General features: G+C 40.3%; 1 protein-coding gene and 1 pseudogene across 1 annotated transcript; one reads left to right on the top strand and one right to left on the bottom strand.

The window, feature by feature from the left end:
• The first annotated feature begins 13,119 nt into the window (after positions 1–13,119).
• Positions 13,120–13,239, top strand: LOC118621046 (annotated as a pseudogene).
• A 4,955-nt stretch (positions 13,240–18,194) lies between these two features.
• On the bottom strand, positions 18,195–22,145 carry ARF6 (ADP ribosylation factor 6). Its single transcript, XM_036274003.1, has 2 exons — positions 22,039–22,145; positions 18,195–21,940 (listed from the first exon to the last, which is right to left on the bottom strand). Exon 2 carries the CDS (start codon positions 21,464–21,466, stop codon positions 20,939–20,941), a length of 528 nt encoding a protein of 175 aa, XP_036129896.1. The 5' UTR covers positions 21,467–21,940; positions 22,039–22,145; the 3' UTR covers positions 18,195–20,938.
• Between the last annotated feature and the right edge of the window lie 442 nt (positions 22,146–22,587).

Raw genomic sequence — 22,587 nt, 5'->3', positions numbered from 1 at the left:
CTGTATTAGAAGCACTGGGGGTTGGGGGTGGGCTTGGAACACAGGTGTGTACAGCAATCTGCAGTGGAAGTTTTGTATTATAGTAATCTTGTTTCCATTTTGGTACATTCTAGCCAGGATTGAATGTGTTAGATGAAATGTGAGGATCCTGAACTTCCATCACCCCCTTTTTTCCTCTTTTTTTTTTTTTTTTTACTTAAACATTATGATGATGATTTAGAAGGAAGTTTTTCTTTGTCAGTTAATGTTGGTTCCAATCCTTTAAAAACTGTTCATATCTGCTTTATAACATTCACTGTACTAATCCTTCTTCAAGTTGAGGTGGGGGGTGGTAACACAGTTTAATTATGTCCTAAGATAAAGTCTTAGTGAAAAACAAATAAAAGATCTTTAGTTATATTTAAAAAATAAAAATGCCTGATTGCTCAGCCGGTATGGCTCAGTGGTTGAGCATCAAGCCATGCACCAAGAGGTCGCCAGTTCGATTCCGGTCAGGGCACATGCCCAGGTTGTGGGCCTGATCCCCAGTGGGGGGCATGCAGGAGGTGGCCGATGTTCTCTCTCAACAATGTTTCTATCTCTCTCTCTCTAAAAAAAAGAAAGAAAGAAAAAAAATTTTTTTTAAAGGTAAGAAGTATCTTACATAACCTATTTGAGAAAAGGAGGATCTCTTCCATCTTCAGACTTCTCTCCATACTATGAATGACATTCACAACATCATACACAGGATGTTTCCAGATCTTAATTCCTCTAGTATTTCTAACACAGAATCCAAAAGTCACACAGTTTTCTAAGTCACTATTTTGATGCTCAGCAAAGTAAAGTGGACTCTGAGGTGTAACAGTAGACAACATACTTTAGGTTTTCATTAAGATGGGACATGTGGCAAGGAAAAAAAAAAACAGCCTAGAAAGTACCATAGATGTGAAAGGAGAAAAACTACCATGTCTAAGCATATGGAAACAATAGCCCTGCCACCATACTAGTAAAGAGATTAGTTACCTAGGATATAGTTTAGAAAATTTGTCATGCTAGTCTAAAATCTACACTCTGCCCTGGCCGGTTTGGCTCAGCAGTTAGAGCGTCGGCCTGCGGTCCCAAGAGACCTGGGTTCAGTTCCCGCTAAGGGCACGTACCTCAGTTGCAGTTTGTCCCCGGCCCTGGTTGGGTTGTGCGGGTGGTAACTACTCGATGTGTCCCTTTCACATCGATGTTTCTCTCTCTCTCTCTCCCTCCCACTCTATCTGAACAAAATATCCAAAACTGTCCTCGGTGAGGATAAAATAAATAAATAAATAAATAAATAAATAAATAAATAAAATCTACATTCTATTCAATGAAATATCCAACAAATAAAAGAGTACCTATTATCAGTTATTTAAAATATTTTCTTACCCTGGCCGGTTTGGCTCAGCAGTTAGAGCGTCAGCCTGTGGTCCCGAGAGACCTGGGTTCGTTCCCGCTGAGGGCACGTACCTCAGTTGCAGTTTGTCCCTGGCCCTGGTTGGTCGTGCGGGTGGCAGCCACTCGATGTGTCCCTTTCATGTCGATGTTTCTCTCTCTCTCTCTTCCTCTCTCTCCCTCCCACTCTATCTGAACAAAATGGAAAAGTGTCCTCGGGTGAGGATAAAAAAAAATTTTCTTCAAGATACCACTACATATTATAAAGATACTAGGTAAAACAAAAATTTATTTTGCTCTATTATTCAAGTTTGTCTCAATGACAAAAATGAAGAGCAAAACATGATTCCTCACGTAGGTTCCTAAATACTAGGTTCTTGTGTGAAATGCATTCACTATCATTAGTATCATTCATAAACTGGACAGAATAAAAACTGCTATCCAATCTTATAAAAAGAGTTTAAATCATAAAGATAAGCAATCAGCCACAAAAAGCTGAAAAATGTTAATATAACACTACTAGTGTTTACTTTGAGATACCTACCTATCTTTACCCTCAAACTTGATTAATACAGTTCAGATTTTTAAAGTTTCAAAAATAAAATTTTATTGCCCTGGCCAGTGGCTCGGTGGTTAGAGCGTCAGCACGCGCACCAAAAGGTCTCAGGTTGGATTCCCGGTCAAGGGCACATACCTGGGTTGCCGGTTAGATCCCTGGCCCCAGCTGGTGAGGGCACATGCAGGAGGCAACCAGTCAATGTGTCTCTCTCACATAAATGTTTCTCTCTCTCTCTCTCTCACGCCCTCCCTTCTACACTCTCTAAAAAATCAATGGAAAAAATATCCTCAGGTGGAGATTAACAACAACAACAACAAAAACCATAATGCAAGGTATTAATTTTAGTTAAGGGCTCAAGGTTCTTAAGAAACAATTAATAATTTTTTTTTTATCCTCGCCCGAGGACATATTTTCATTTTTTGTTCAGATAGAGTGGGAGGGAGAGAGAGGAAGAGAGAGAGAGAGAAACATCGACGTGAAAGGGACACATCGAGTAGTTGCCACCCACACGACCCAACCAGGGCCGGGGACAAACTGCAACTGAGGTACATGCCCTTAGTGGGAACCGAACAACTATGAGGTAGGTATCACCTCACACCTGTCAGAATGGTCACCATCAACAAATCATCAAACAACAAGTGTTGGTGAAGGTGTGGAGAAAAGGAGACTCTAGTACACTGCTGGTGGGAATGCAGACTGGTGCAGCCACTGTGGAAAACAATATGGTGTTACCTCAAAAAGTTAAAAATTGAACTGCCATTTGACCCAGTGATCCCACTTCTAGGAATATACCCTAAAAAACCTGTAACACCAATCAGAAAAACTATATGTACCCCTATGTTCATAGCAGCACTGTTTACAATAGCTAAGATCTGGAAACAACCCAAGTGTCCATCAGTAGATGAGTGGATTAAAAAGCTGTGGTACATGTACACAATGGAATACTATGCAGCTGTAAGAAAGAAAGATCTCTTATCCTTTGAAATGGCATGGAAGGACCTGGAGAGTATTATGCTAAGTGAAATAAGCCAAGCAGAGAAAGACAAATATCACATGATCTCACTTATTTGTGGAATATAATGAACTAAACAAACTGCTGAACAAAATTAACCCAGAGACATAGAGGTGGGGTACAGACTCACAAGCCTCAGAGGAGGGGAGGTTTGTGGGGGAAGAGATAAACCACAGAACTTATATGCATGTATGCATGACCAATGAACATAGACAACAAAGCTGAGGATGGGGCGGAGGAGGGGAGAGGAGGGTGTCAATGAGGGAAAAATGAGAAACATCTGTAACAAAAACAAATTAATGAATAAAAAATTTAAAAAAAATAATGGTTTAGGAAAAAACTGAAGTGTATCAAATAGAAATATGATGTGTCAATAGCTACCAGCACCCCAGGTTTGTCCTAAGTCTATAGTCATCAGTTATAACCTCAAAAGTCTTGCTTTTAACACTGACTAAGAATCACTATTGGTTACCTAGAGCTAAATATATAAACTAAGATACTGACATAATGCCTTATTACCAAATCACTACGTTTTCTTAGTTTGAAGTATACAACTACTATTTTGAATATCTCTATATTTCTACTAAATATTTGTTGAAAGAATGAATGAATCTCAAATACTATTAAAAGATTTCTGCTCTGGCTGGTTTGGCTCAGCAGTTAGAGCATTGGCCCAAGGACCCAAAAGTTGTGGGTTCGATTCTGGTCAGGAGCAAGTACCTCAGTTGTGGTTTGCTCTCCAGGGCTGTGCGGGAGGCAACCAAATAAAAGATTTCTAAAATAAAAAAGTAACTCTACTTTTAATTTACTAATAGCAAGCAAGCAAGATTTTTTTAAATAATTCAATGTTAAGCTCTCAAAGTCAAAGCCTCAGAAAAAGGAAAGTTTTGGTTCATAGCCACTGACTCATTTCCTTAGATGATTCAACCTCCTGGCTCTAACACTGCCTTGCCTTCCCCTCCCCCTTCCAATTTTAATTCAGTACAAGGGAGAAATACACCGCTGATACTGTAGAGCTAGGTTTAATGTGCTGCCACATCACCATCTTTTAAATAACCTAAGGTTTTCTACAAGCTTTTATCTACTTTTGATATTAAAGTCTTATTATATAATTCAATCAACAGGGGATCACACTCAAACATGCTACATGGATTTTTCTACAAGTTAATGAAGAAGTTCAGAGAGTTTTTTCCCACCTCTTATAAATGAATAATCAAATTGTCACTGGCACAAAGTTGATTTCATTAGAATGTGTATTTCTCTGTTACCTTGCACAAACGTTTGAAAAAAAGTCTGTATTTCATCTCATTTTTTCATGAATTCTTTAAATTTTATATGCCCCAAATGTTCAGGTCCTTATGAATAAGTTCATGAGTTTACCTAACACAAAGTCCGGACCCACAAAAAACAAAAGAGTTAAAGATGAATACACCAAAGGCACGTCTACACACGCCCGGAACTCCTGGCCAAATACATAACAGACACAGAATACATCTGGCTCCTCCTCTCCGAGTACTAGCATGACAAGATCTAGCCAGCTATAAAGTGTTCAGAAACCCTGTGGACTGATGCTGCTGTTGAAAAAGGGCAACTTTTAAACAGAGAGGAACGCCTCTTCCTCCTCGCCATCTATTACCCTCCCCCTACCCCAAAGCCTTTCCCTTAGGTGCTAGTGGATGTATACAGAAAAATCTTTAGGAGTTATTTTATATTGCCAACTCTTTCACTCATTGGAGGGCTGTCTTCTGCATACACTTCAAATAAGTCCCTGCCCCTCAAAAATGCTGCTTTGTCTCCAGGAGCACACACAAGTACCTGATAAAATGGACTGGTAACAGACAGATCTACTGGATCACAGCCACTATGCCTTACTGGAGTTGATGTGTAAAACTATATATTGGCAGTTTCTTAGACCTTCCCCCTTCCTAAAGGCTATTGCTTTGGAATTAACAAGATGGGTTTGAATGTAGGCTCTCCCACTTAATAGCTGTGACACCATGGACAAAATATTTAAGTTTTAGTGCATTAAATTTCTTATCTGTAAAATGGGAGATGATACCACCTTTTTCCCTATCTGTTTTAAGGATTACATTTAAAGCCCGTAGTACAATGGCAGGCACACAATAATTATTCAATTGCATGCAATATTATTTAATTCTATATTCCATTTTGTCATCCTGTAGATTTTTCCAACTCCTAAATCACTGTGCAAGAAAATACAATTGAACAATGTGGGCTTGAAATGTGCAGGTCCACTTATATGTGGATTTTTTTAACTTATGGTATTGATAAATATGTACAGTACTGTAAATGTATTTTCTCTTCCTTAAGATTTTCCTAATGTTTTCTCTAACTTTATTGTAAGAATACAGTATATAGTACATATAAAATATGTGTTAATAAACTGTTTATGTTATCAGTAAGGCTTTCAGTCAACCGTAGGGTATTAGTATAGTTTTGGGGAAGTCAAAAGTTATTTACAGATTTTCAACTGTGGTAGGAGTTAGGGGAGAATGTTAGTGCCCCTAACACTCGAGTCGTTCAAGAGTCACTGTATCCTAAAATTCAGAACTGATGCTGAAAGTATTACCACCTCAGTTTGCAAATCTTAAGAGAATTTTCATAGGCATTAAGTTAACCCACTTCATGCTTGCATATTAAAAATTATTTTAGCTCTGGCCGATTTGGCTCAGCGGTTAGAGCATCGGTCTGCAGACCAGGGAATCTTGGGTTCGATTCCGGCCAAGGGCACAAACGTCAGTTGCAGTTCGTTCTGGCCCTGGTTGGAATCATGCAGGTGGCAACCAATTGATATGTCTCTCTCTCCCCCTCCCACTCTGTCTGAAGATAAATGTAAAAGTGTTCTCGGGTGAGGATAAAAAAAAATATACTATATTTTAGCCCAGCTTGAGTGGCTCAGTTGGTTGAGTGTCGTCCTATGCACTGAAAGGTTGCTGGTTCAATTCCAGTCAGGGCACACACCTGGGTTGCAGGTTTGATTCCCCAGTTGGGTGTGTACATGAGGCGTGTATGTGAGGCAACCGATCTATGTTTCTCTCTCTCTCTCTCTTTTTTTTTTTTTTTTTTATTCTCACCCGAGGACACTTTTTCATTTTTTGTACGGATAGAGTGGGAGGAAGAGAGAGGAAGAGAGAGAGAGAGAAACATCGACGTGAAGGGACACATCGAGTGGCTGCCACCCGCACGACCAACCAGGGCCGGGGACAAACTGCAACCAAAGTACGTGCCCTTAGCGGGAACCGAACCCGGGTCTCTCCGGACCGCAGGCCGACGCTTTAACCGCTGAGCCAAACTGGCCAGGGCTCTCTCTCTCTCTCTCTAAGCATGTCCTCCGGTGAGAATTAAAAATAAATACAAAAAAAATTTTTTTTAATTATTTAAAATTTTACTCCATAGCTATATGAGTGATAAGTACGGAGAAATTTTGAATCTAGTCTCAGAGATATCACTAACTGCTGTGATTCACTGGATTAAGTCGTAGCCACTATGGCTTACTATCTGTATTTGTGAGATAGGGAGGCCACCATCTATATCTGTAATTACAGTGGGACTAGAATTTACTTGGGCATGGTCATTGTAGTCATTTCCAAGAGGAGAGCCCTAACTATGCAAACAAACAAAGCAGCTTAAAGGAATTAACATTTTTCACATGGATTCTTCTTTCAATTTTCCTTTTCCTCCAGGAAACTTCCAGGTAGGGAGCACATGTTCTTCATTCCTCATTCCACCGTCAACAATCAATACCTACAATAGTTAATGTTTAGAAAATGAAATGCTGGTTGGGGGCAGGAAACGGGAGGAGGGTGTCAATGGGGGGAAAAGGAGAAACAGCTGTAACAAAAATAAATTAAAATTTTAAAAATTAAAAAAAAAGAAAATTAAATGCTGGGTTAAAGCAGGACTTATAAGAACTTTCAATATGGGATAGGCAAAAGCAGGTTAACAGTTGTGAGTATGTGCAAGTTTATTATTGTATTATTAATTAATCAATTATTGTATTACTATATTATTATTATTATTATTTTGTATCCTTACTTATGATTTATCTTTTAGGTAATGATGGCTGGTAATTTAATCTACTTTTGCCCACCCCTGTATATTGCTAAAGTGCCTTGTGAATCCCAAATGCAGATAAAATATGAAGCATTTGCCAAATAGCTTGGAGGCCTTTCTTCCAAGGATAGTGATCAGTGTTCTACAGAACACACTTTGCAAAACACCATTCAAGTACTTCTCAAATGTGTTCTTCCCTCTCCATCACCATAGCCATTGCTTCAGTTAGGGAATTCTCTTACCTATTCCACAATACGTTTCCCTCCTAGGATCTTTATCATTTACACAGTAGTCAGTAAGTTCCCAAAAATGTAAATCTCATTCAGTTTTGTGCTTAAAAATTCCACAAGGTTTTCCCAGTACCCACATTATAAAATCCAAGGTTCTTAAAACACCAAAGGCATTTCGTGATCTGGCCCCTGACCATTTTTCTATCTTCATTTCACACCACTTCACCTTCTGTTCCAGGCATAAGCTAGCTGTCAATTTCTGATGGTGTTTTGCTAACACCTTCTGGCTTTTGTACATACATGTTGCGTGCCTAAAATTTCATCCACCTCTTATTTATCTGAATAACTCCTACTCATGCCTTAAAATTCACCTCAGTTGGACCTTTTCTTCTGAAGCTTCCATTCTTCTGACTACCTCCCATTCCCTTGTCAGAGGAAGGTACCTGACAGGTGTGCACTCAATAAACCATCTATTATAGTGTATCTTTGTAATTATCTGTGTACACATCTCTATTTTTCTAGACTGTGAACTTCTTGAAGATTTACGACATTTATTTATTGCTGCTTTTAGGACCTAGTACATTGCCTGGAACCTATTAAATAAGTCCTTGGTGCATAAGTGAATTAAAATATACATTATCGCCCAGCCAATGTGCCTCAGTGGATTGAGCATCATCCCTTGGACTGAGAGGTTGCCGGTTCCATTCCTGGTCAGGGCACCTGCCCAGATTGTGGGCCAAATCCCCAGTGGGGAGCGTGCAAGAGGTAGCCAGCCAATCAATGTTCTCTTCATCTATGTTTCTATCTCTCTTGCTCGCTCCCTTCCTCTCTCTCTAAAATCAATAAAGGGAAAAAAAATTATTTTTAAATCAATGGAAAAATATATGCAGGTGAAGATTAACCAAAAATACAATATGTGTGTGTGTGTGTGTGTGTGTGTGTATAAAATCTTTTAACTATTTTATTATTTCTTTCTGAAAACTCATTTAAATGTATAAATTACATGTTTTATTCCTGAAACTTTAGTTTGGGGCCTAGAATGTTTTAGGCTTTGTGGACCATATGCTCTCTGTCATAATTACTCAACTCTGGTTTTGCTATGCAAAAGCAGCCACAGACAACACACAAATTAATGACCGTGGTTAGTGTCCAATAAAACTTGACTTATAAAAGCAGGCAGTGAGCCAAATTGGGCTCATAGGCCATCATTTGCCAATACCTGGCCTGGAAAGTTTACCATATCTCAATGATCTTAACTGGACCCTCGAGTGCAGTCACTGAAACTGTAGGCATGGTATTAGGAAGAAATAACCACCCTCTAAAATGAACAGTGCAGCCCTGGCCGTTTTGCTCAGCAGTTAGAGCCTCGGCCTGCAGTCCAGAGAGACCCGGGTTCAGTTCCTGCTAAGGGTGCCTACCTCGGTTACAGTTTGTCCCCAGCCTTGGTTGGGGTTGTGTGGGAGGCAGCCGCTCGATGTGTCCCTTTCACATCGATGTTTCTCTCTCTTCCTCTCTCTCTCTCCCACTCTGTCTGAACAAAATATGGAAAAATGTCCTCAGGTGAGGATTAAAAAAAAAATTAAAACGAACAGTGCAGCCCTGGTCAATATGGCTCAGTGGTTGGGCATGGTTCTGTGCACCAAAAGGTTGCTGGTTTGATTCCCAGTCAGGGCACACTGCCGGTTTCAGTTAGATCCTCAGTAGGGGGTGTGCAGGAGGCAGCCAATCGATGTCATGCTTTCACATCGATATTTCTCTTTCTCTTTCCCTCTCCTTCTCTGCCTTCCACTATCTCTAGAAATCAATAAAAAAAATATATATATATATATATCCTTAGGTGAGGATTAACAAATATATATATAGTACACACACACAGACACACACACACACACACACACACTTTTGGATTGTAAAAATTTTGTATGAAATAAAGAATGTAAAATACTCCTTTAATAATTATTTTACACTGGTAACATTAAATATGTTTGATATATTGGGTTAAACATTATTAAATTGATTTGACCTGTTTCTTTTTACTTTTTAAAATGTGACTACTAAAATATTTAAAATTATGTATGTGGCGCCTGGCCAGTGTGGTTCAGTGGACTGAGCGTCATCCAATGGACTGAGAGGTCCCGGTTTGATTACGGGTCAGGGCACATGCCTAGGTTGTGGGCTTGATCTCAGTGGGAGCCATGCAGGAGGCAGCCGATAGATGTTTCTCTCTCACATTGATGTTTCTTTCTCTCCCTTCCTCTCTCTCTAAAACAATAAAATAAATAAATAAATACAATTATATATGTGGCTTGCATTATATTTATATTGGACAGCATTGCTCTAGGACAGAATAGTTATAGAAAAGAATATACCTCTTTTCAAGATTGCAAATAACATACTTTACCGAATTACCAAAGTGTCTCTTTTCAAATCTGCTGTGTATCCTGGTTTCTTTCTATCAATGGCACTATCATTATCTTTTATATAAGAATTAAGGATCAAAATCTTTAATGCTTTCTCCTTCCACAAATAATGTATGTCCCCCAATTAATTTTATCTCATTTGTTTCTCATGTTCTTTATGCTATATATCTTCTCACCTAAATTACTAAGTCTCTTGAAAGGACTTCTTTCTTTCAATCTCTATAATTTTTTTTTTTTTTAATCCTCATCCGAGGACATTTTTCCATTTTTTGTACAGACCGTGTGGGAGGGAGAGAGAGGAAGAGAGAGAGAGGGAAACATCGATGTGAAAGGGACACATCGAGTGGCTGCCACCCGCACGACCAACCAGGGCTGGGGACAAACCGCAACCGAGGTACATGCCCTTAGCGGGAACCGAACCCGGGTCTCTCCGGACCGCAGGCGGATGCTCTAACCGCTGAGCCAAACCGGCCAGGGCTTTCTTTCAATCTCTATCCATGACCCTGATACCCATGATTTTATACAAAGCTAAGATTAATATCCCTAAACATGTGACTCTCTCCAGCTATATAACATTTTAAAATTCCAGTGGCTCCCATTACACACAAAACAATATCCAAACTACTTGGTCTCATTTGAAGCCTTCTAAAAATCTCATTTTCTAATTCCATTTTGAATCTTACCTCCCCTACCACTCAAGTCAGACATAAGACTACAGATAAAAATATAAGCCACCCTGTATTTTAAATTTGAATTTCAGATAAAAAACAAATTTTACTATCAATTTTAGTATATTACTTGGAATATACTTGTACTCAAAATACTGTTTAGCCCTGGCTGGTGTGGCTCAGTTGATTGAGCATTGTCCCAGGTACCGAAAGGTCACTGGTCTGATTCCTGGTCAGGGTACATGCCCAGATTGTGGATTCAGTCCCCATTTGGGGTGTGTATGGGAGGCAACCAATTGATGTTTCTGTCTCACATTGATGTTTCTCTCTCCCTCTCCTTCTCTCTAAAATTAAAAAAAATTTTTCAATTCTTTTTTTTTTTTCTTTATTGATTTTAGAGAGAGAGGAAGGGAGATGGAGAGATGAAAACATCAATAAGAGAGAATATTGATTGGCTGCCTCCTGTATGTCCCCCACTGGAGATTGGACCTGCAACCTGGGCATGTACCCTGGCCGGGAATCAAACCAGCGACCTCTTGGTACATGGGTTGATATTAAACCACTGAGCGACACTGGCCGGGCGCTAAAATAAATTTTTTTCAAATGTCTTTTAAAATACCATTTATGTGAAATTTAAATGTACCTGGGTGACCTGTATATATTTTTTTGCTAAATCTGGCAACCCTAGTCTCTGATAAGTCTATCTCCCACATATTATATGTAGATCACTATCCTTGCACCTTTGCTCATACATTTTAATGAGATAATTAATGCATGTCATGCACTTAGAACAGTGCCTAGCACACAATAAGCATGCAATAAATATTAATACTATAATTCCTCTTTGTGGGTCCAAATCAATTCTTAGTGGCCCTCGCTTGCATACTCCAGCCCACAATATATCTCTTTTCTCTGTCTAGTATTTGATAAGAGTATTTTATTACTTTGAGCATTTCAAGTTATGTCTTACCTTGTCTTAAATTTCTATCTCGCCCTGGCAAATCTGGCTCAGCGGTTAAGAGCATCAGACTGCAGACCAAAGGGTCTCCGGTTTGATTCCCGGTAAAGGGTACGTACCTGAGTTGCAGGTCTGATCCCCAGCCCCAGTTGGGGCCGTGTGGGAGGCAGCTAATGAATGTGTCTCTCTCACACTGATGTTTCTCTCTCTCTCTCTCTCTCTCTCTCTCTCTCTCTCTCTCTCCCTCCCTCCTTCCCTTCCTCTCTATCTAAAAATCAATGGAAAAATGCCCTCAGGTGATGGTTAACAAACAAACAAGCAAACATTCTATATCTAACTAATAGGATATTTAAGTAAGGCACTTTTGCATTTTACCAAAATGATCAACTTTTACTCATAAGTTCAGGCTTAAACTCTAAAGTACATGATTAAAGCACTCTAGCTTACTCTAGACTCTAGGCCCTTGCTGATAGGGGAATATAGTGTTCTTTAAGTAAACCTCACTTATAAAAAGTAAGCTGTAATGGGATCTAAATAGCAAGAAATTCACTTATTAAACAACACTAAAATGTCTATAGTTATGAATTTATCAGGTAGAGATGCAGTATAAAGTGTGCTCTGTAAATTTTTTTAAATTTACTTTTCGTTCAGCCATTTCATATAGGTAAAACTTTTTTCTTTCTTAAACATTAAAAAAAATTTTTTTACAAATATTTTGAATTCCTAATTCCTTTTATTATTATTTTATTTTTTGGTACGTGCCCCTAGCAGAAACCAAACCCGGGACTCTCTGGTCTGCAAGCTGATGCTCCAACCGCTGAGCCAAATCGGTCAGGGCAAACATTTAAACATTCTTATTGACTTTTAGAGAGAGGGAGGAAGGGAAGGAGAGAGAAGGGGAGAGAGAGAGAAACATTGATTTGTTGTTCCACTTATTTATGCATTCATTGGTTGATTCTTTTATGTGCCCTGATGGAGAATGGAACCCACAACCTTGGTGTATTGTGAGGACACTCTAACCAACTGAGCTGCCCAGCCAGGGTAAACTTTTTTTTTTTATTCCTCACTCGAGGATACTTTCTTATTTATCATCAGACAGAGTGGGAGGGAGGGAAAGAAAGACAGAGAGAAACATTAGTGTGATAGAGCCACATCTACTGGCCGCCTCCCACACAACCTGACCAGGGCCGGTGACAAGCTGCAACCAAGGTACGTGCCCTTGACCAGGATCGAACCCGTGACTCTCTGGTTCGCAGGCCAATGCTCTAACCACTGAGCAAAACCAAACTGCCAGGGCTAAACTTTTTTCTTTCTTTCTTTTTTTATCCTCAACCGAGGATTTTTTTTTTTTTTTTTCATTTTATCTTCAGATAGAGCAAGAGGGAGAGAGGGAGGAAGAGAGAGAGAGAGAGAGAAACATCAATGTGAGAGAGACACCTCGAGTGGCTGCCACCCACATGACCCCAACCAGGGCCAGGGACAAATTGCAACTGAGATACGTGCCCTTAGCGGGAACCGAACCTGGGACTCTATGGTCTGCAGGCCGACGCTCTAATCGCTGAACCAAACTGGCCAGGGCTTTTTTTTTTCCTAAATCAAAAGAAGCATATATATAAATAAGCATACAAATAATCAGATCAGTGAAAACTTTTCCAATTTTTCACAATGATCTTTGAAATTCACAATCTATCAGGTACTAACATGATTTTTACAGAAAAAAAATTTCTGAAGCAGAATCTAATGTCATGTTCTCCATTATACAGATGACTCAAATTATATGACTCAAAATCTGTTGATAGCTTTGCACCCTGGTAGTATTGTAGCCAAAGAGGTTTATCTGAGGCACAATTATTGTTAATTGAAAAAAACATCTACTGATGATCAAATAAGAAAATTACAGTATATTACTCAAAGTAAGCTTTTTGTAAGCATACACACCACCACCCCCATACATACAAATTAACATTATTAACCACTGGTTCACCTCAATCACACTTATAGTATAGCACAGACTACTTGAGTCCAAAGTCTGGTTCTGCTGCTTATTAACATATACCTCTCTGAAGTACAGTTTTCTCAACTATGAAATGGGAGCCCTTCCCCCAAGGTTGCTGTGAGGATTAAGATAATTTATATGCATAAAATGCTTAGAACAATGACTGGCATATGGAAAATGATTTTTTTAAATGCTCTTACTATTCTTAGAATGTTTCCCAATTTGATCTCTTTAGGCCTAGGACTTATTCACAAAAAATTTTAGAAATAAAGATAGAGAATGCACTTTGGTTTGCCACATTAGAATAAACTTCAAAGATCCGAATCTCTGCTTCTGTAACTCCCATAACAAATTTGTTCTTTCCCTCATGTGTTCTGACCAGTACATTCAGCTGTAATGGGAAACAGCTTTTATTTTCATGAATAACCAGATTCACATAAGTCTTTCTATGAACTACAAGTGTTCTTGTTTTCTAAAGCCCATTTGTAAATGTCCTCTATAAAGAGTACTTCCATAATTCTTGCTAAATTACTGTTTAGTTTCTCTTTTAAGAGTTACAGATTCCCATACCCTACTATGTAAGTAGTATACAACTCTATGCAAGAAATAATTCAGGTGTGAATTAAATTATTTTTTCTACTTTATATTGGTTACAGAAACAATACTAGAAGAAACCAAATATGATGCAATATACTAGTTTCCAAATCAATAAAATACTCCCTCTTACAAAGTTTCAAAATAAAAAATACTGGACTCAGGACTAGATTACAGTAGTGCCAGCTGAGTAACAGCCACAGTTGTTATCCGAACCTATTCCAAACTAATCTAGGTTATCTGGAGGCACTGTAACCGAGAAGCACACTTAGCTTATACCCAAAGACGAGTAAAACTATCCTAAAACTAAGGAAAATATTTTTAATGAAATGATTCATAAAATTTGAGAGAATGGCCCAGATGGTGTGGCTCAGTGGTTGAGTGTCAACCCATGCACCAAGAGGTCGCTGGTTCTATTCCTGGTCAGGGCACATGCCCAGGTTGTGGGCCAGATCCCCAGTGGAAGGCATACAGGAGGCGGCAATCGATGTTCTCTCTCACTGATGTTTGTATCTCTCTCCCCCTCCTTTCCTCTCTCTCTAAAATCAATAAAGAAAAAAAAATTTGTTTTAAATTTTAGAGAATGGTAAAATTAAAACTGAAAAAGTACCGATTTCACACATTTAAAACATACTTAGGGCCCTGGCCGGTTTGGCTCAGCGGTTGGAGCATTGGCCTGTGGTCTGGAGAGACCCAGGTTCGGTTCCCGCTGGGGGCGCGTATCTCGGTTGCAGTTTGTCCCCGACCCTGTTTGGGTCATGCGGGTGGCAACCACTCGATTTGTCCCTTTCACGTCGATGTTTCTCTCTCTCTCTCTCCCTCCTACTCTATCTGAACAAAATGTCAAAAAATGTCCTCGGGTGAGGATAAAAAAAAAAACTTACTTAGGGAAAAAGAAAATCCCAGAGACTACTCAATGACAAGTCTCAAGGATCCCTCAATGTTCAAATGTAGTCAATTGTATGTGCCACTGTATCCTAAAGTTTTTATTAGACTCATTCATTTAACAATGGTCTTTTAAAATTTTGGATTTCCCATACATTTTGATAACATCTTTAAAAATTTTGTATCCTCACCTGAGGACACTTTTCCATTTTTTTGCTTTAGATAGAGTGGGAGGGAGGGAGAGAAACATCAATGTGAAAGGGATACACAGAGTGGCTGCTTCCTGCACAACCCCAACCAGAGTCGGGGACAAACTGAGGTACAGTCGTCCCTCGCCACTACGTGCTTGTATTTCGCGGCTTCACTCTATCGCAGTTTTTTCAAATATATTCATTGAAAAGTTGATCGAGACAGTGAAAATGATACAGCACGTGCTCGGTTGTCTGAGTCAATAATACACCCCTATATGACTGTTAAAATTAAAATAACTGTACAGCCCTGGCCGGTTTGGCTCAGCGGTTAAAGCGTCTGCCTGCGGTCTGGAGAGACCCGGGTTCGGTTCCCGCTAAGGGCGCGTACCTCGGTTGCAGTTTGTCCCCGGCCCTGGTTGGTCGTGCGGGTGGCAGCCACTTGATGTGTTCCTTTCACCTCGATGTTTCTCTTTCTCTCTCTCTCCCTCCTGCTCTATCTGAACAAAGAATGAAAAAGTGTCCTCGGGTGAGGATAAAAAAATAAATAAAATAAAATTACTGTACATATGGACTGTAGGCCTATATATTAGAGCACCCCAGGAATCCTTCAACACCAGGTGCAACTGCTAGAGTCTGGAACAGACTAACAGTGATAATGAGGGACGACTGTATCCGTCCTTGACCAGAATCAAACCTGCGACTCGTTGGTACGCGGGCCAGCACTCTAAATGCTGAGCCAAATGGGCCAGGGTGATTTTTTTTAATTGGGCTTTATATCTGGGGTCAACAAACAGTTTTCATAAAGGGTCAGATAGTAAATATTTTAGGTTTTTCAAGCTAAATACTGTCTCTGCTTCATATTCACATTTGTTTTTTGTAGTCTTTAAAAACCCTTTAAAAATGTAAAAACCAGCCCTGGCTGGTCTGGCAGTTTTGCTCAGCAGTTAGAGCATCCTGTTGGCCTCCGTTCTCAGTCAAGGGCACATACCTGGGTTGCAGGTTCAATCTCAATGTGTCTTTCTCAAATGGATGTTTCTCTCTCCCTCCCTCCTCCCTCCCACTCTATCTAAAAAACAATGTAATGATTCATAGGGTGAGGATTAACAAAAAAAATGTCAAAACCAGCCTGGTTGGTGGGGCTCAGTGATTGAGTGTTGACCCATGCACCAAAAGGTCACCAGTTGATTCCTGCTCAGGGCACATGCCTAGGTTGTGGGCCAAATCCCCAGTGAGGGGCAATAAAGAAAAAAAAAGAAAAAAACAGGCTACAGCCAGATTTGCCTTTGGCCAGTTTCCCCACCCCTGCTTTACATTATATATTGTCTGGTACTATGTTAATTCCACTGATATTAATTTTTCTTCCTTAAAATATTTACTCAAATGTCACTTCTTAAAAAAATTTGTTTTCTTTATTGATCTTGGAGAGGAAGGAAGGGAAAGGAAGAGATAGAAACATTGATGAGAGAGAATAAGGACTGGCTGCCTCCTGCATGCCCCCCACTGGGGATCCACCAGGCCAACCTGGGCATGTGCCCTGACCGGGAATTGAACTGGCGACTTCTTGGTGCATGGGTTGATGCTCAACCACTGAGTCACACTGTCCAGATTATCACCTAACATTTTTATTCATCATCTGATCTTTGTCTCCTCACCTCTATTGCTGCCCCACCACCACAGAGATAAATTCTATGAAGGAAGATCGTTTTTTTTCACTGACGTTACCTCCTATCCCTAAAACAGTGTCAGGCATATAGGTGCTTAATATATAAATCTACCCTCACACTTACAAAACAAATACTATGGAGGAAATATATAGTATCCTAATAAAACAATTTAACATGTGAAAAGGTGTAAGGACACGAATAACAAATACTTTCACTTTAAAATTGTTTCTAGTCATAAAACATTTTAAAGTAAAGTAAAGAAAGGTTCAAAATTAAAGCATTTTCTCCGTCCCACAATGTGAAGTTATCTCTTATACAGTGATTTCCTGGACGTTTACAATTACTTTAGCTTATTTAATAACAAATTTCAAAATTGTCATTCCTAAACCCCTTCCACAGACCTGTTCTGCCTCTTTGATCTTATCAGTACTATTCCCTGCCCATTAAACTCACTAATCCAGTCTGGCAACTTCAGAGTTTAGTAAAGCAGGGAAAAGTTACTTTGGCCTCATCTATGGCTCCATCTCCCAATATGCCCTTTTAATAAACTTCCTAATATTGTCATCTTTTGTCCTATTTTGTCCTTACCATTCAATATAAACAAAGCAAAAAGGTGTTTTTATTTAATGTTATATTACAAACACATTCTCAGTGATTAGTCAGACTTAAAAGTTACTTTTAATTGCTGTATGTGGTTTTACAATTTCTACCTATGAAAAAAGAGACAAGATTTGCCTTACCATCACCCTGATACATACTTGGCAAGGTACTGAGGAAATAACTTTGGGAATTTAGTAAGCACCACCACCATTCAGAAGATGGCTACTATATTTCTAAACTTCTATTAACATATAAAAACCCACTAAACAGTAAAAAAGTTTCTACTGCTATCACTCATAAATTGACACTTGATAGCCATTAGTAAATGATAATAATGTTAATAACATCAACGTGAGGGTTAAATCATGCTAGAGATCACACTAAGGCATTCTAAAATCAAACTACAGTAACTGCTGATACATGAAGGAATGCTTACAGCAAAGGAAATGTGTTTTAAAAACCCTTCTACCCAACAAGTTATTCTTCATCTACTACTTTTTAAATTGCTACAATTCTGCCATTCTTATCAGACAAGCAACAAAGTCCAACTTTAAAACCAAGTCAGTTGTTAAGGGTTAAGATGACTCTTCAGGCCAATTCTTTATAGACACAACTCTATACTCCTAAAAATGCTACGGTTGTGGTTTTGAAAAAATTAGAATAAAAACTATCGAACTTTATTTTCTAAAAATTATTTCAACTGTCTTTGTGTCCTAAATTATCAAAAAATCAGATTAATTTTGGTGGAACTAAATTAGGGCAAAACCTCCTTATAGAGCTAGCTTATAATCAAGAACTAAATTGATTCTCTTTTTTGTTCTTAAAAAAGCTTGGTGACTCCCAAATTAAGGCACTTTATACCATATGTCCCTGGAGAATAACATGGCCCAACACACATGTCCCACTTAATCTAGTTCAAAGGAGTAACATAACGTGAGAAACTGCACTGTGTAATTCCTTTATTTTCTGCATATTAGTGCTTTACCAACACTACAACCATTAAGAACACAATTCCAGGTACTATACTTTTTAGTTTGGGGCAATCAGTCTACAGACTCATTTATTTATATTAGACAAGATTAACCTCATTCAAAACTTACTGCAATTTATAAATTCACATAAATACAGAAATTGATGCAATTAAACAAAAACTTTAGGATCTCATTTTTAAAATTCTTAGATTATAACTGTCTCTTCAGGCTATAATTACCTGCCCCATGATCAGCAATAGTTATGGTTCAATTTAACTACATCAAGTATCAGCCTTTTATATCCTTAAAAAAAATGTAAGTAAAAATTACAATTTCTTACCAAAAAGTTTAGGATTTTCCAAATTTCAAATATTTGCTTCCCCCCTCTTCCACCCCTCCAGTTATTCGACAATTCAAATAAACTAAAAATAACCACATCTCACCTGCAACATTCAACAGCAATCACTTGATATATAAAATTTTAACTATGCTCCCAGTTACTTTAAGACACAAAAAAATGGCTGCCTATCAATCTAACTTTCATAAGTTAGAAATACTACATTTAAGAATTAATATGAGGGTTTCAAGTTTCCTCCAGTTTAGGCATTTATACCTTTGTGCTTGTCTTGTTCCAGGATGTTATTATAGTATTGATATTTGTATTACCCATGTATGTACCTTAATGTAATCATTTAAAACACTAAGAATTAAATTTATGGTGGAGCCTTGGGAATCTTAAAGCAACTAAAATGTTCTTGGATGTGTCTGCCAGCTTCATTTCTAGAGATACTTCTACTAAAGTGAAACTGAGAATTTTATACTTTTGTTGCATTTTTAATTCAAAAATCCCTCTGCACCATCAGGAGCCTACAGCATAGCACCTTTGCTCATCTGCTTTAAGTAAAATGTTTGTGAAGAGTTTTACTTTGAATAGTTAATTTATAGCTTTATGCTCCTCATACATCTTTGGTAAAAGCTCCATTATACAATATGGCCAAAGCACGAAGGACCAATACTGTCCAACTACATACCATGATATCCCGCTCAATTTGTTTTCTGACACCCTCATAAAACCCACATCTTTTTCTGTATACTGCCTTTGCAGTCTACATTTCTGAAATTCCCTAAGTTTAATTCCTTGAGGATCTCTAAAATTAATCCTCAAGGTTATATAAGAACCAGATGCTGCTTCACAATTCTTTATCAAGCATTAACATTTGGTTCAAAGTATTATACTGGTCTCAATAATCTAGTTACTGGTCCTAACCAGCTAAGCAAGTAATCTTGTTAGGATCTGGATACCACCAAGAGAGCATACTGCTTACATTGAAGAAAAGTAAGTTTACATTCATTGTCATCTGTAGGTTCTTTCTCTTCATCCTACTTCCCCTTTAATTGTCATTCTTCAAGTCTACACGTCATTCATTCATCACATTTCCTTCCTTAAAGGAGACAGTATTATTGAACCAACAGGATATCTGACGTACTATTTGCATGAGTTAATACTACACTCAGAATTAAATACCTTTTTTATAAAACATTTTTTCCAGTGTTCTTATTAATGGAGGTGTAGATCACTTATCTATAAAAAAAAGGCATTTATCTTCAATCAGTTGCTATGATGTGAAACAGGAATGTATAGTTTTCCAACTAGGTAAAAGGTGCATACAATTTGAATTGTTAAATGCTTTACTAATGAACAAAATAAACATTCTAGTAATTTAAAAACTGTTGGTCTTAGACTTTTGAAACATGGTAAAAGTATATATTCCAGTTTTGCCCAAGTCACTTAAAATAGCTACAAATGTTTTGACTGTGTGTGGATACACCATTATTACTCCATTTTCTGGAGTCTTTTTAAAGTTAAAAAAGGGAACACACAGCAAAGATGCTAACTTTGCAGTAAAAAAACAACTGTGTTCTTGACGGGTTACAATTCTTATTTTTATGCAGTGTAAGTTGCTACATAATGGGGAATTTGAGTTTTATCCCTACTCATGCATCATGTATGTTTCAGAACTTAATAGCTGGTATTTCAAATAACTTCTCATATTACCTTTTCAACACACTGATCTGCAACTGGAACATATTACAATGATATTACTCATTACTTGCCACTGTGGGCTAAGTTTTACTGTACTGGTCTTAGATATAAAAGATCACATTTGAAATTACTAAGTTAAAGTTAGAACTCATAAGGGAGGGGAAAGGGGCCTTAAATATAAAAGACAAACGGCAGTTTGATTAAGCAATAATTTTCAGTTTACTAGATGAAACAGACTTGCAACATAGTCTGCAGGAAAGCAAAATAAGCCATCTACAGCAAGTGATAAGGAAACTGGGCAAAAAGAGAAAAAAGCATACAATGGGAAAAGAACTCTCTCGAAATAAAAAAATCATACCATTATTATAAAGGACTTTACCAAGAACTGCTATATTTTCCCCACCCCATTTGCTGGAAAGTTAACAAGAGTATCTAGCACTTTGTGTTCATGTCAAATGTCAGATCACAGCATCCTAACGAAAAGCAAGAGGAGAAAGAAAAAAAGAAACAAAAAGGAAACCCCTTAACCACCCCCCTCCCAAACGATAGAACAGTAACTCAAGAGTTCAAATTCAAGAGAAAGTGGCAATTGAAAGAGGTGATGATGGCGATAATCCTATGAATGGGTTTTTGATTTCTCTCCTTCCGGGGGGATGGGTGGAGAATGCTCATTAGGATTTGTAGTTAGAGGTTAACCATGTGAGCCCCTCATAGAGTCCGTCCCCTGTGGTGGCACAGGAGGGCTGCACATACCAGTTCCTGTCCCGAATCCGGGTCAGGCCCAGTTTCTCCTGGATCTCGTGGGGTTTCATGGCATCAGGTAGGTCCTGCTTGTTGGCGAAGATGAGGATTATGGCGTCCCTCATCTCCCGGTCATTGATAATGCGGTGCAGCTCCTGGCGGGCCTCGTCGATGCGGTCGCGGTCGGCGCAGTCCACAACGAAGATCAGACCCTGGGTCCCCGTGTAGTAATGCCGCCAGAGCGGCCGGATCTTGTCCTGGCCGCCCACATCCCACACGTTGAACTTGACGTTTTTGTAAGTCACCGTCTCCACGTTGAAACCCACGGTGGGGATGGTGGTCACCGACTGGCCCAGCTTCAACTTGTACAGGATTGTTGTCTTGCCGGCCGCGTCCAGGCCCAACATGAGGATCCGCATTTCCTTGTTCCCGAAGATCTTGGATAGCACCTTCCCCATCGCGTCGGAAGAGCCGGGGCCGGGGGCATTCAGGTGTTCCGGGTCCTCTCAGCCAACAACGCCGCCGCCGCCGCGAAACCGAAACGAAGCCTCCCAGCCGCGAGGGCGCCCGTGCGGCCTGCGTGGGAGTTGCCTCCTCGGGGCAGAGGCCAGGGCCGGCGGCTCACTCGGACATCACCGAACGCACAACTTGACTCCTCCGGTCGCCGCTGCCGCCGGGGCCCTGAGGCTGCGACGGGAGAGCCGCCGCCCTGCTGAGGCGCGGCCCGGCCCGGAACTGCCCTTCCCCCCCGCAGGCGCCGCGCGAGCGCCGCTGCGGTTCCCGCTCCTCCGCCTCCTCCTCCCAACGCCGCGGGAGACTACGACCCTCCGGTCCGCGAGCACCGGGCTCCCCACCGACCTAGGCCACCGAGAGGCAGCGAGGCTCCGGCGGCTCCTCAGGTCATTGATCCTCGCGGGAACTCGGTGCGCTGCCTGCAGAGACACAGAGAGGGAGAGGGAGTTACTGCCGGAGTTCCAGAGGGGAGCAGGGGCCGAGGTGGCCCGCCTTTCCAGCTCGGCCGGGAGGTTACCTCTAGCCGCCGCCCCGAGCGCGGGCTCCCTTCGGCCGCCACCTCCTCCTCCCAGCTCTGCCTCCGCCGCCGCCGGAAAAGGCGCCGAAGAAACCGCCTCACTTCCCCTCCCGACCACGCATGCGCAGGCACCGGCCGACCGTTCGGACTAGAGCGACCTCTGAAAGGAGAGCGGCCCGCGCGCCAAGCGTCATGGGCGCCACGCTCAGTAGGGGCGGGACTACGGCAGCCTGGAGAGCTTGCAGGTGCCGCCCCCCCCCCCCCCCACCCGCGACTCTTCGGCTCCGACCGCTGCCCACCTGTCGCTACTCTAGCTTCTCCTCCCCTTTCTGCTATCCTCTTCCCCAACACCCACACTCGAACTAGAGAAGCAAAAAAACTGGGGAGCTGCACAAGATGGGGCCCGCTCCCATGACGAACGCCTCCCCACACTGCTTCCAGATCTTTACTCAGACCTCGTTGCCCGCCAGATGCTCCCAGAGTTCCCTCCATGCCGCCCCTGCCTTCCCTCGGTCTAGCAGGAAAGCCCTGTTTGCTGTTTTCACCTTC

The sequence above is a fragment of the Molossus molossus genome, unplaced genomic scaffold (assembly GCF_014108415.1).
Source record: "Molossus molossus isolate mMolMol1 unplaced genomic scaffold, mMolMol1.p scaffold_m16_p_1, whole genome shotgun sequence".
In the NCBI taxonomy this organism is placed as follows: Eukaryota; Metazoa; Chordata; class Mammalia; order Chiroptera; family Molossidae; genus Molossus; species Molossus molossus.
This window is presented reverse-complemented; position numbering and strand designations above follow the sequence as displayed.

Coding starts and splice junctions, on each gene's coding strand:
- ARF6 (XM_036274003.1), bottom strand. CDS start 21,466: ATGGGGAAGGTGCTATCCAAGATCTTCGGGAACAAGGAAATGCGGATC.